At 41.0% G+C, this 14,739-nt stretch overlaps 1 protein-coding gene across 1 annotated transcript; it reads right to left on the reverse strand.

Annotated features, from left to right (window-relative positions):
* Positions 1-1,351: 1,351 nt before the first annotated feature.
* Positions 1,352-5,398, reverse strand: abi3b (ABI family, member 3b). The gene is made up of 5 exons (XM_008302734.1): positions 5,148-5,398; positions 4,811-4,978; positions 3,382-3,561; positions 3,150-3,220; positions 1,352-2,444 (listed from the first exon to the last, which is right to left on the reverse strand). Exons 1-5 carry the CDS (start codon positions 5,289-5,291, stop codon positions 1,985-1,987), a joined length of 1,023 nt encoding a protein of 340 aa, XP_008300956.1. The 5' UTR covers positions 5,292-5,398; the 3' UTR covers positions 1,352-1,984.
* Positions 5,399-14,739: the final 9,341 nt, after the last annotated feature.

The following is a 14,739-nucleotide window of genomic DNA, read 5'->3' on the forward strand; positions in this document are numbered from 1 at the left end:
CGGTCGTGTATTAAAAAGGTGTTCCAATCTGCTGGCTGATGTTATTGCTGACATTTTAAACGCGTCACTGTCAGAGGACGGTGCCGCCATCTGCTTCTACACAGCCACCACCGTCCTGAAAGCTGCAGCCCTGTGGCATCACACTCCCCCCTACCCAAATTTCTGATGAAATGCTAGTATTATATGCTAGTGTGCTTCTCCAGTACATCAAAGACAACATTGCAGCCTGCCTGAAACCTCACCGGCACATCTCCGCTTATGCTGCCCTCCACACACCTTGACAATAACGGCCACATCAGAATGCAGTTTGTTGGTTTTAGCTCAGCAGTCAATACACTCCCTCCCCCCCTTCCTCCCATGAAACTGATTGGCAAACGTAGCACTCTGGGCTCGAGTATCACACTCCAGAATTGGATATTGGGCTTCCTCACAAACAGACCACCAGAGAGTTGGGACTGGCATTCACACCTCCTCCACTCTCAACACCGGACCCCCCAACCCCATAGCTCAACTCAGCTCTGTTGTGAAGTTTGCAGACGACACCAGTTCCATCAGCCAAACAACAATGAGAATTTATATCAGGGGGGGAAAATCGATAATCTTGCGGCACAGAAAACAACCTGCTACTCAACAAAACAAAGCACTCGATTATCGATTTAAAAAAAAGAGTCAAACCCTCCCCCCCATGTCTATGTTAGCGAAGCTGAGGTCAGACAGGTTAACAGTTTTATAATCCATCCATGCATCCATTATCTATACACTGTTTAATCCTCACCAGGGTCACATGGGGGGCTGGAGTCTATCCCAGCTGACAACTGAAACCTACGGACTATTTAGAATCACCAATTAACCTCAACATGTTTTTGGACTGTGTGGGAGGAAGCTGGAGAACCCGGAGAGAACTGCACAGGGAGAACATGCAAACTCCAGGCAGAAAGATCTTGGGGTGTGAACCGGCGACCTTCGTACTGTGAGGCAACGATGCTAACCACCGAGCCACCTTGCAGCCCAGTTTTATAAACCTGGGAACTGATATTACAGAGACCCTGGTGAACATGGCTCAGGAATTAGAGATGAATTCCTACGTGAAGGTCTTGTCCATTTTTACAGAGGAGCCATAGAAAGCATCCTAACAGGAAATACCACAAAATGGGATGTAATGTGCATGACCAAGGACAGTAGGGTTCTGCAACCACTTGAGGATTAATGTTAACGGTAAAGCAGGGCGACAGTTAAGCAGAATCCAAAGGATACTCAAAGACAACGTCCACCCAAGTCACAGCCTGTTCACGCTGCTTCCTCAGGCCGTGAAAGTCCTGAATTCCTCCTTCATAGTCAACCATGAAAGTAGTTTCTTTTTTTCCTCTTTGCTTTCTTATTTAGTGAGTAGCATCAAGGGACTACATCTGTATTTTTGGTATACAATCTTGTCTTGTGTAATAACACTTAAACGGAATGTTAACTCTTAAATCTTGAACCATCGCTGACACTGCTCTCACCGTACCGTAGACTGACAGCTGTCGGGCTAAAGTTCACTTTAAGGTGACACTCACTGGTTAGCAAACAAGCCAGAAACACAAAGACATATTAAGGAAGAAAAATCGCATTACAGGAAAGCAGAAATTGACAGGGACGCACATGACTCCCTGTTTGAGCTTGTTTTTTAGGAATGCAGTCCAGGTGCTGTTGGAACATGTTGGAAGAATCTCTGCAGCAGCTACAGATTTAACTCTGAAGGATTTTCTGTCCCAGAAAAAAAAAAAAAAATCATTTCAGGTTCATGCTCTCAAAGTTACACACACTTCTTCCAGCTTTTATTAATGCTTAATGGTGATCTTACAACTGACCTGAAAATATTTCTCATGCTGCTCATGTTTTACACATCAATCCCTGATCACAGCTTGTAAATAACTCTGAGTTAGAAAAGAAATCTGAGGTACTATAGCAAGAATAAAATAACCCAGCAATACCAACTATAACATTATTAAGAGGGAGGTGGAGGAGGAGGTGGAGGAGGTGGGGGCACACCACCAGAGGTGCCAGTGTTGGGAGGTGGTGGAGGAGGAGGAGGAGGGGGCACAGCTCCTGACATTGGTGGAGGTGGAGGAGGACAAGCACCTGACATTGGTGGAGGTGGAGGAGGAAGTGGGGCACCCCCGGCCACGAGAGGAGGCGGCGGCGGCGGGTACATGCTGCTGGATGGACTGAGAGTTGGTGGAGGGGGAGGTGAGGGAAAACTGGTAGGCGAGGACATGGAGGGTGGAGGGGGAAGACCAGTGTTCATGGAGGAGCAGGGAGGTGGCGGCGGGGGAGGAGGAGCAGGTAGGTTGGGGTCCAAATCCGCAACGGGAGGAGGGGGAGGAGGAAGGCTGCTGTTGGTGGGGTCGGTGGCGGTTTGCAAGGTGGGCACTGAGGGTGGAGGCACAGCAATGCCGAGATTGGATCTGCATGAAAACATAAAGCAAACACACCTTGAGCCATAGTGAAGACTGCTATGTCAAGAAATGGTCAATTATATATGGTTCTAGTGTTGGCAGCCAGTTAGCTTAGCTTGACTAAAACTCATAAGTGTTTCACCAGAAGAGGTTCTTCAGTCCCAACGGTCTGGTGGGGAGTCCCAGGTAAGGGTTGGTAATAACCTGAGACTCATAGGGTGAATGAAATGGTATGAAACTGCCAAGGGAAGGATCTCAGGACTGCATTATAAGTACCTGATACATGGTGTCACAGATCCTCACCCTTGTTTAGAGATGGCTATTCCAGTTTAACATAGAAAGCTTGATTTGAGATGACATGTGAATAAGGAGCAAGAATAGATGTCTTGGACTCCCCACCAGTCAGTTAAAACTTAAGAAGCCTCTTGGATAAGATGTGAAACGTCTTAAAAAAAATTCCAGCTGCCTTTTACTGAAGAACCTAGAATTACCACAACCTGGACCATTTGACAGTCTACACAGACACTCAGCTAAAATTGCAAAGTTGTGGAGCAAAAGTATTTTTTTTGGTCTAGAATGCAGATAAATCTTATCGTAAATCGTACAGGCAATGTAAGATGGTGTCACTATATTAGTATAATCAGTATCTATAGTGTGTTTAATCATTACAGTGCTACCAGTGTAAAAAGGGCAAAGAGGACTGTTTCTACGTACACAGAAGTGTCTGCAGTGCTCTGTATGCTCTCTGTGGTGTCTGCTCTCTTTCTGGACTGCTGCTCAGTGACCTGCGGAGGGAAGATGAATGAAAGTGATAAAGAATGGCAGAGCACATCTCCACACACCACAGAAAAAGGGGGAATGTATTTTACAGTACAGCCTTAGAAAAGAAGAAATATGAAAAGGTGTGTGAACTCAAACTCAATTTTCAATTTAGAATCCACTTTACCCAAAAACAGTGTCCGACAGCGTCCAAGGCGGAGTATGATATTGGCATTCTTGAGTAGCCTTCCTCTGGCTCCCTGCCCGAGGCCGGTGGGGTCATAAGCTTGGAACGAGCCCTGTCTTTGGGAGTAGTGAAAACACCAATCTCTCTCCTGGCCACCTTCTCAAAGTGGATGGCAACAGCCTGAACCAGAGCACAGAGTGAACAGCCTCAATCAATCGTACACAAGAACTCCATTCTCACATCACTTGTTCCCTTGAGAGTCTCAACAGAGATGTGGCAACATACATAAAAATAAAAAGTGCACATTTCTGCACCTGTCTTTGGGTCACACAGATAAAGCTGAGATTGTGTTAAAAATAGGCCATACTATAGAGGTAGATGGATATTTAGTTGTCAGACTAATGTCGATTATTAGTGATCCAGAAGACTAATAAACAAGATTTAGAACTGACTTATATTTGCACTTATATTTACTTAAAAATGAAAAAATGTCCAAACTATAACACAAAACTTTGTTCAAATGACTGCTTATTGTATTTTTTGATGAAAGACACTTTTCAGCTTTTATTAGGGATGTCCGATTTTGGCACAATATTGGCATAAAAATGTAATATCTGTCAATATCGTTATTGTTTTATTTGGGGTTTTTTTTTTGCCTATAATTAAAACCAATAAAATAATGCCTGGATTTCGCCTGCATTTACAGGCACGCAAATGATGACGACATCAAACTGTGTTGTGTAGCACGTAAACAAGTGTGGCTGCAGTAACAAACATATATCAGTATCGGCTGATATCAGAACTGGAAGTTGAGAGTTGGAAAATATCGGCATATCGGATATCGAGAAAAAAAGCCAATATTGGACATCCCTAGCTTTTAGTCTTCAGTGCTGATTGACTATTACTCAATGTGTTATCAATCAGATCATCCAGTGAATGTGATGTTCAATATCACAGTGACTACAGATCAAGAGGGGTGGATGCATCAGAGCCAAAGCAGCACATTTGTAAATGAATTTATATTGCCATTAATCAGAAAAGTGCTGGATATCGGATCTGTGGCAGGCCCGTAGTCAGCTGATCCTTAACTGTAGCTGCTTAATATTGAATTACTGACCTTCCAATGTGTCGAACAAGAGATCCAAAATACTCATCATAATTGAAAACATATAAAAAAACCTTTTCATAGAAAATAAGTGCAATTTTATACTGAAACAGCGTTCACATCATGAAAGAAATACATTTTGTACAACCTGGTTCATCATGACTTTGGTAAATTCTAATTGGCTTGTTGTTGAGTCATTTCCTCACTAAGAGAGAAGGGTGTAACACAGCTAATGACCATATTTTTCGGCTTTAGTTAAACCCCAGCTATGCAGACCGTCTTGGTCGTAGCTCAGGTGAGTTTCAGGTGAACTGTGACACTCACCAGCGACAGCAGGTTCACAGAGGACTCCATGTCTTTGATCTGCATGGCCTGTGAGTCCAGCAGCCTCAGCAGGGTGCTGGCCACACTGTTGATCTGGTAGGTGACACTGGCCAGAGCCTGGGCGGCCAAAGCTTTCGCCTCTTCTGCAGCCTTGTGTGGATCCTCTGCCTGTTGGATTATTAAAGAAAAAAAAAAAGATCATCAAAAACTTTTCATTTAAAAAAGAAAAATATCTAAAACTATCACAAACAACATACTATACATAACTATACACAAATACAAGTATATATAAATACAACTACGACAATAAGGACTTTTTAAAATGAGTATTCCTCACCTGAAGATAATTGTTTTCGCAGTACTCAGCCACTCGGAGGAGGTTGCTGTGATTATCAACAAGATCCTTCCTGGCAGCTGGAGCCTCTTGTAATATCTGCTGAATAACTTCTGAAAGCTTCTTTTGCTCCGTCATTTCTCCCATTGAAGCTGCTGACAAAGCCCCAAAACTTTGTCTGCCGCTCTCTTGTGAGGATGAAAAAAGTTTTTTCCTTTTTTTGGCAGGAGTCAGTCGAGGCAGGAAGGTGTTTGGTCGGCGGGGAACGCGGAAAACACCGCAGGGTAGAGATTTCAGAGCAGCTGGGCAGGGCTGCACAAAGTAGACCTGCACTGAAGCTGCACTGCAACTAACATCTGTCTCAGTGTATGCAAAACTTAAATACTGTTTTATGCCCTGCTTTAAAAAACAAAAACAAAAGAGAGAGCGAGAGAACACATGCAACAATTTATGTTACAACATGAAACGTGAGACCAGGTATGCAGTTTACCTCTATAGCCAACCACTTGTACTACTCCTACAATCCACTAGAGGTCAGTGCAGCCTAAAGAAAGGCGCCTCTATCAACGTCTGCTTCATTCTGCATTGTGTACAGTAATGATGATGATGTTGTTTCTAATGATGATTACAGCTCCAAACAATAACATATAATTCAAGCAGGGCAAAGCTCACGGGCACATTTTATAATTAGTGCAATTTAACATAATCTACGCCGAACGATGTTGTGGAACCTTGTTACATAATTGCAAAATGTTTAGCCAAGTCAAAATACAGTGTATTGTTTGAAATTTCCTGTATAAACAACATGAATTCCACAACATCCTTCAATCTGTGTCTGTGCTAAAGTTCATGTTTTCCCCCCCTCCTCCCCGGACTCCAGCTTTTAAATTAACAGCAAATACACCTCAGTGAGAATACACACATATCGAGCACTGGCTTAACGGAGCCATGTGACAAACCACAATAACAACTTTATGTGGGTATAACTCAGAGGTGATGCTGTACAACCAGGTGATAAAAGGAGATTGCCTGACAAAGGGCTTCTTGACTGTTTTTGTGCTGCAGCTTTACAAACTTCGGAGCACTGATCTCAACTCCAGGCATTTTAGAGGGGATTTGATCCCTTTGTCAGATTGCACACAGGTGACAGATGGCAGGAAATGAGGGATAGGAACTGGGGAAAGACGTGTAATGAAAAGTCTCTGTGCCACTTTGGCAGGTAGTGGTTGGTGTTTTCGGTCACCTGGGCAGCTCAAGCTGTCTGGTCCACCACTCAGGTTCAGATTAAATGATCTCTGCAACTATTTTATGCACTCTAATGAACTTGGTATAGTACATCATCACTTTTAATGGTGCCTCCTAATGATCCCCTGGCCTTTACCTAAGTGCCGTGATGAGGCCAACGTCACTAAAATGTCTTAATGATTGTTGATTGCTGTAGAGTTGGGTACAGACTTGGAATGACCATGATGTTCCCCAGACTTTTCCTCCTCGACTACAATGAGGTTTACAGTTGTAAGATTGAATGAAATGTCATGGTCATGGTAATTCTAATGGCTTCAGCTGAAGACAACTGAATGTCTCTATTTGGTTAGTGAAGATGTTTGACCTCTCATCCAAGAAGTTACTTCAGGTTTAACTGACAGAAAGGGAATCTTAAATATATGTTAGGACACACCTTTGAGGACAGCAATGTTCATATTCTGGACAGAGAAGACAGATGGTTTGAGAAAAGAGTAAAGGCCATCTATGTTAAACTGGAATAGCCATCTCGAAACACAAGAGGAAGTCTATGATACCAACTATCAGGTGCTTATAATGCAGTCCTGAGATCTTTCTCAAGACATGTGAATCTTGGGTCATTAATGGGACATTAGCTTTCCAAAGTTGGGGTGACAACATATGTCTAGAATGCCACATCAGTCAGTCAGCACTCAAGAATCATGGTCCCCTCAGGATGAACTAAGCGATAATATCTTTGGAAATCGTCTGGCGTCATTATAAGGTCAAGTTCCTGCAAAACAACTGACAACCTTAGCTTTCCTTCCTCGTGCTTTATAATATGTCAGTAGGCAAACAAATATAGGAAACTAAGATGATGAACATGATGAACATCCATCCATCCATATCTGTACACCGTCTCATCCTCTGTAGGGTCGTAGGGGGCTGGAGTCCATCCCAGCTGACACAGTGTGAAGGTAGGGTTACACCCTGGAAAGGTCACCAGCATGGTGAACAAATAGTTGCAAAACTTCAACATATTATCTGTTATTGTAATTGGATTACAATGCTGATATTAACATTTGTCTCAAAGTATTGCTGGGCTGAAGTAATCCATCACAGAGCAGCTGGCCAAGCTGTCGGCTCTTCGTCAAGGCAATCTCTAATCAAACTGACCTTAAACTAGGACAGAGCGATATGTAAAAAAAACATCATAATGTGATTAGTTTTGACAGATATTGTGACTGTGATATGAATGAAGATTTTTGGGTAAGTGTTCTTTTTCTTTTTTTGCACTGAAAATATGTAAAAAAATTATTATGTGACTTTTGCTGTGGTCTGTTCTAATAAAGCGTGATGAATTACATCTGGAGAATATGAATGAAAGTCTGAGGAAACATAACCTCAAAAGTAAAAAAAAAACAAAAAAAGGAAACTATTTGTCTCTTTTAGTGGGTTTCTGCTATCTCTCCCCGGACTCTTCTTCTCTGACCCAAACTCTATGCCGGATATTTTCTTATTGAAGTGTTTTAAATGTCATCTTGAACTTCGGTGACGTTAAATAAACATGATAATAGTTGACTTGAGCCTCAGTCTTTCCTTGACAGTGATCCAAGTCAGGTTGTCAGGCTTAAAGAGTAACAACAAATTTCTGCTGCAATAAAGTATAGTTTGTTAATTTCCTTAGACAGAATCATCACGATCCTTGTCTACTGATAAGACAATCTGAATGACTTTATTTATTTATTGGTAGTCCCTTTTATCTTTGTTCAGCACAATCTCGAGTCATATTGTGCGTTGTGTAATTATTAAAACGACCGTCAACTGTGGAACTGATGACTTGGATGGAAAACAGGATGTATACTGGTATAATTAAAGCTCTTTTGCTGTCTACTGTTTGTAAAAGACTAAAGACACGGATTAATATATTTTGATTTACTTTTAGTGCGTGTCAACATAAGTTCTGTGTCCTGTGCATCGTACTGTGGAGCAATAAACTTTCTCAGTCGTCTCTGATAATGACAAATAGTTGTAATTCTGTCTCTGGCTTTTGTCATTCTGCATGACTTAATGGTAATGTGTGCTCACAAACAGACTAGCATCATTCAAGGTGCTGTGCCCAGACAACAAGACATGGCCTAATGATATAATATAGTGTCGAGCAGCAGAGGAAAGGGAGTATACTCTATACTTACCTTACTGCCCTCTCATTGGCCTCAGACATTATGTAATTATGTAACCACGCTGTTTGCTACCCTTCCAGTCATTATTCCAAACTGCTCAAACTGATTCTTTGGTTGTGACGCAGTTTTCATCATCTGGAATCTCAGTATTCGAAAGATATTTGGAAAGATCACATGTGTGAAAGAGTTCAGTAATAAACAAACTCATCATCATTATCGGGGACATAAGGCTGTTTATCAGTGGGCTCCCTCCCATTGCAGATTAGCTGTGTTCAAATCCAACATGCATATCAGTCAGGGCAGTGTGAGCAGCACACTGCTGTTTTATGGTCTTGTTTACACAGCCGAGCTATCCGAGTGTGAAACCAGCAGTTTGATTTGGAAATGAGGATTGTAAGTTGTGATTTTACGCTCAAATAAAGATATTAGTCAGTGGAAGCCGGAAGGAATTATTCTGTCATCCACACCCGGTGCAGGCAACACAGCTTCACAGCTCTGCTCTTTGTCTTTACATAGAAATCACTGGTGTAAAACTGTTGCTGCATGGTTTTTCCTCCTAATGAGACTTCTGATCCAGGTGATGTTGTCTGGAGCTGTGCTGGGAAAATCATAAGATCACAGAAGTTCACAAACAAATATGAATTCATAAAGGTTTAAGTTGTAGCAAGTGCACACATTTATCCATGAACAGATGAGCACTAGGTAAGGAAATGTAAAGTTTGCATGAAGAGTTTCTTACCAAAAAGCATTGTGTGTGTCCACGGGACTAACATTTTTTCCTCATGAGACATTTGAAAAGCCAAGTGTAAAAGACATTTTTAATCCTGTGTTGTTTACATCCATATTTGGCTGCCAGCAGTGCTCTTCTCTGTTGCCTTTTTCTTTCATTTATTGGCACTCTACCACCAGCAGCTGTTCATCAGCAACGTTTACATACACTTGTGAAGACCACATATATCATGGCAGTCTTGAATTTCCTATGACTCCTATAACTTAGAATTTTCTATGATGGAATCATTGAAACACATGCATCTTTGTCATTAAAACAAGCATGCATTTCGGTTGTTTCACAGATTTATTATGGGTCTTCTGGAAATATGACAAAGTCAGCTGAGTCAAAAATATACATCAGCAACTTGAATTATCAATTTTAGTGATGTAGAAAATTGTGTTAATCAAATTTTCTTATGACCTCTTACCTTCTCGCAAGTGATTACAATCAACTACTGCTGCTGACTCCTCTGAGGCAATTTAGATAGTGCACATTTGATACAGCACGGTGCAAGTTTGTCCATGTCACTGTCTGGAAAAAAACTACTGAGAGACAGTTGGTCAGGATGGTCAAGAGTCAAGCAAAAAATCACCAACGAGCAGGTCTGTAGTGAATTAGAAGCTGCTGGAGCACAGCTGTCAGTGTCCACAGTCAAGTGGTTTTACATCACCATGAGATGAGAGGCTGCCATGCAAGAAGGAAGCCCTTTCTCTAGAAATGAAACCTTTAAGCTTGAATGTAGTTTGCTGCTGATCACATAGAAAAATAAAAGCCTTTTAGAGAGAGTTCTATGGTCACATAAAACTGAAAATGGAGCTGTTTAGGCACAATGAACAGAAATAAGTTTGGAGGAGAAAAGGTGAGGCCTTTAGCCACAAGAGAACCGAAAGTATGGTCAAGCATGGTGGTGGCAGTATGATGCTCTGGGGCTGTTATGGTGCCAGTGGAACTGGCAATTTACACAGATTAAATGGAATAATGAAGAGGGAGGATTGTCTTCATGTTCTTCAGGAAAACCTAAAATAATCAGCCAGAAGGTTGGGGCTTGGATGCAGTTGGGTGTTCTGGCAAGACAATGACCCCAAACACACTCTAAAAGTGGTAAACAAATGGCTAAATCAGACTAGAATGAAGGTTTTAGACTGGGCTCCCCCATCGTCCTAACTTAAACCCCATCAAGAACCTGTGGACTGTGATGAATAAGGAAGTCTGTGTCAAAAAGCCAACAAATTAGCTTTAACTGTACCAATCTAAGGGGCTGTAAGGTGGCTCGGTGGTTAGCACTGTTGCCTTGCAGCTAGAAGATCCTCGGTTCGCATCCTGATTAGAACGTCTGGGATCTTTCTGTGCAGAGTTTGCATGTTCTCCCCGTGCAGCGTGGGTTCTCTCCGGGTTCTCCAGCTTCTTCCCACAGTCCAAAAACATGTTGAGGTTAATTGGTGATTCTAAATTGTCCATAGGTGTCAGTTGTCAGCTGGGATAGACTCCAGCCCGCCCGTGACCCTAGTGAGGATTAAGCAGTGTATAGATAATGGATGGATGGATGGATTATAAAACTGTTAACCTGTCTGACCTCAGTTTCACTAACATAGACAAGGGTGAGTGTTTGCCTCTTTTTTTAAAATCGATAATCGAGTGCTTTGTTTTGTTGAGCAGCAGGTTGTTTTCTGTGCCACAAGATTATCGAGTGTGCTTGGTTGTCTGTCTCTAAGTGTAGCCCTGTGATAACCTGGTGACCGGTCCAGGGTGTCTCCTGCCTTCACCCTAAGTCAGCTGGGATAGACTCCAGCCCCCTGCGACCCTAGTGAGGATTAAGTGGAGTATAGATAATGGATGGATGTACCAGTTCTGTTAAGAGAAGTGGTCAAAGACACAATCAGAAGCTTGTGAACAGCAAATAACAGCACCTAGCTGATACGAAAGTGGCCAAAGGACATTTAACCAAACATTAGCATTGCTGTATGTATAGTTTTTACCCAGCAGACTTTGTCATATTTCCAGAGAACCCATAACAAATCTATGAAAGGAAACAAATGGTTTTTTGTGACAAACATTATGATCCATCAGAAAATTCAGAGTTAGAGGAGTCATTGGAAACTCAAGACTGCCATAAGATACATGGCTGTTACAAGTGTATGTAAACTTTTGTTCATGACTGCATATCTTACATTAACATTTGCAGAATTTTAGGATTATTTTTAATGCGAGAAGCCACATGAACAAATGCTGGTTGATACCCTAAGTATTGCACTCACTTTTCACTACTTACAGAACATAACTGTTGACTGTTTTGGAGTCAATTATGCATCAATGTATATGTACATGTATGTTCAAGTGGAATAATAGTAGGTGTGTGAATGGAGTTTATACAGACTGTAGGTAGGGAACCTGCATCTTCGTTCTGCTCAATAAACTTCACATGTCATCGCATACCTCACAGTACTGAGACACACACACATACAGCCCCGCAGCATCCATGATGTCAAATGGTGTGCAGCATATACCTGTTTGTGAAAATTGGATGTTCTGGGCCATCACAGCCTCACCACACTTCACAGACTTCCATCAAAGGAAAAGCCAAACTCAATTATGGTCCCGGAGACTGCGGGAAAACTACATTGACTGGACACATGCGTGCACACACACTCACACACGCACAGCATGAGGCAGCAGTTAACACTCTTTGTGGACAGTTTTATTGTCTCTTGGTAAACACAACTGTGACCTCAATTCCAATTATTCTTCAGGCACCTGCTGCCCTTTTACTCAAACTTTCCTGAGTCTATGAGCCACTGGCTTCTGAAAACTGAATTATTATTTTTTTTCTTATCAGAGGTATAAAATGATTCTGACATAACACACTTTAAATAGATTTTGTTTTTCCTGACTTTATTTACTCACTCTGTCATGACTGCACATCATCAGCCACGAGTGTAAGGGTGTGTGAAGTCTTTCACCTCAGAAATTTTACATTCACCACTGCATGATAAATTCATCAGAGCACACCGTCTTTTTTTTTTTTTTTTATCATCTCAGCTCGAGTTCACGCTGTCAATAAGTAGCCAACCCCATTCAGATTGTTCACATGTTGGACATGTGCTGCATGTTTCCAAAGACATCAGCAAATGTGAGCAGAAGAACCTTGGAGATAGTTTTGAGATATCTCTTATCTCACATGGAGCAATAGTTGTCTAATGGCGGCCCGATTGAGGCAGATCTCAGCACAGGGGATCGTCTCCAGGACAATGAGTGCAACCTTAACCCTTGTCAGGACTTTCATGTTGCCATTCCATCCATTGGACCCCAAGAAAGAACATGTGCAAAATATTTGTTGGTATTCGTTATAGACTTTGATACTATGTTAAATACATTTTCTGATCATAGTTGATGTATTTGTGGTTCCAAATGCATGACAAGTGTCCCTCTTTTTATATATATAAAAAAAAAATCTTCAAAAATAAAGAAACAATACCTGTCACCTAAACCAAATGGCCTGGGATCCAAATGACCCCAGAAGTCCTGAATAGGGTTAATCTGCTCATTGAGAACTGAAATCAGAATGACCCTAAACTACAACTGCAATATCTGTCTCAATATAAGGCATTGCTTCAGTTATTTCACCTGCTACAGTTAACTTCCACAATACTTTACATTGAGACAGATACACTACTTGAGTTCATTCAACTCAAAAATAAAATGTCAGCATCAATAAATTACATCTTTATCTGCTCCACAGGGATGACTTGATCAGCAATTTCTTCATCAGAGACATTATATCTAGCAATATATCTATTTAAAACCCAGCTAGAAACTATTGGACATCATAAAAAGCCTAATCTATTAATTTATCTGACTATCAAGGTTAATAGAGACTTTGATTGACCCATGGCTATGAACAACAGTTATAAATCCCTGTAGACTGACATTAACATGGAAAATATGAGCTGCAATTATGGATTAACTCCCAAACAAGCAACACGATGACATGTCAGATGACATTTTTGATCGTTCTAATTCATACCATATTCTTGCTTACCTACCTGCTGAAGGTGTAATAGAATACTGTTTTCATATTTCGATATGTCATTGTGATTTATGATCCCCTCCATGCGCACTATAAAATCACTTAACTCGAACATCTTTTATGGCCTCATTCAGTCTTCGCATCACTTTGAACTGTCACCTTGAGCAGCTTAAAGACACGTTCTCTGGTTTTGTTACAGCACTCAAAAATCCTGATTTTTTAATATTATATTTTTAGCTAACTGTCATGGTTTCCAATGCATTCACACCGACTATTACAATATTAACAGTGAGCTGGAGAGACAATCTGGGATTTGAATGAGCTGTTTCTGGCTGCAGCAAAGTCTTCAAACATAATGCTACAACATCTAGAAAATGCTCCCAGCAGAAAAAAAGGAACCAGGCACATGTTTTGGATTCTTCCTTAAAGTGTAAAGGTCCCAGTCTGGTGAATGATCAGCCATTTGGTAGCAATGAAAGCTGATGGATTCCAAAATTGTATGAACGGGGCATCATAAAACATAAAAGCGATTACGGATTAAATGTGACAGTAAGCTTTCAAGAGCAGCATTTTGTTTTCTGTTGTTGTGAATACACCTGCTGGTGCAGTAAACTAGGTCACACGGCTCCGCAGCTGTGTGTTCGAGTTGAGTTGAGGAGGATAAATGGAGCAAAGTGAGAGACATCTGCTTGAAACTAACTGAAGAGAGACAAATATAAGTTTATATATGCGTCAAAGTAACATATTTGATGTAAAAGGTGTTGCTTATAGTGATGACTAAAGGGGCTTATCATCCAAATGAGCAGTTTGCTGTTTTAACGTATTTCAACTTTGTGATTTGGCTTCATAATCTGCAATGTCAATTTTATTTTTTCAGTTTAACTTTATTTACATTTTCTTAAAACATATTTACCATTATTGTTATTACTTTCAGCCTTGTCCTTGTGGTTTAACTCTCTATTTTGTTTCATTCTGCCTTTTCTTTTTCCATTCTTTTGTAATTGGGATGTCAGTGAAGCCTTTTCTAAACTCTGTTTTTAAAGTGTGCTACATAAATAAGTTATTATTACTAATTTTAGTGTTTTTGTTTAAGTTGAGAATGAATGTCCTCATTTAAGGTTGCAATAGGCAGCGATTTTCACAAAAAAATCCCATTACCTTTTGGCTTAAAACAGCAGAGGAAGTTTTTGTGTAGCTGCTAAACAAAGTAGAAAATCTAAAGAGGCAGTTGTTGCCCTCAGTGATCGGTGAAGAGTTAAATAGGGTTATATGAGAATGAATCCTGGATTTACACTCATCCGATGGATACAAACATGATTTCAAAAGATTGCTGATGTGTGTCTCCTGCATACAGACTGGTGACAAATAAAAGGAACCTGAACCTTGACCCCGAGC

This window comes from Stegastes partitus, unplaced genomic scaffold (genome assembly GCF_000690725.1).
Source record: "Stegastes partitus isolate 25-593 unplaced genomic scaffold, Stegastes_partitus-1.0.2 Scaffold1866, whole genome shotgun sequence".
In the NCBI taxonomy this organism is placed as follows: domain Eukaryota; kingdom Metazoa; phylum Chordata; class Actinopteri; family Pomacentridae; genus Stegastes; species Stegastes partitus.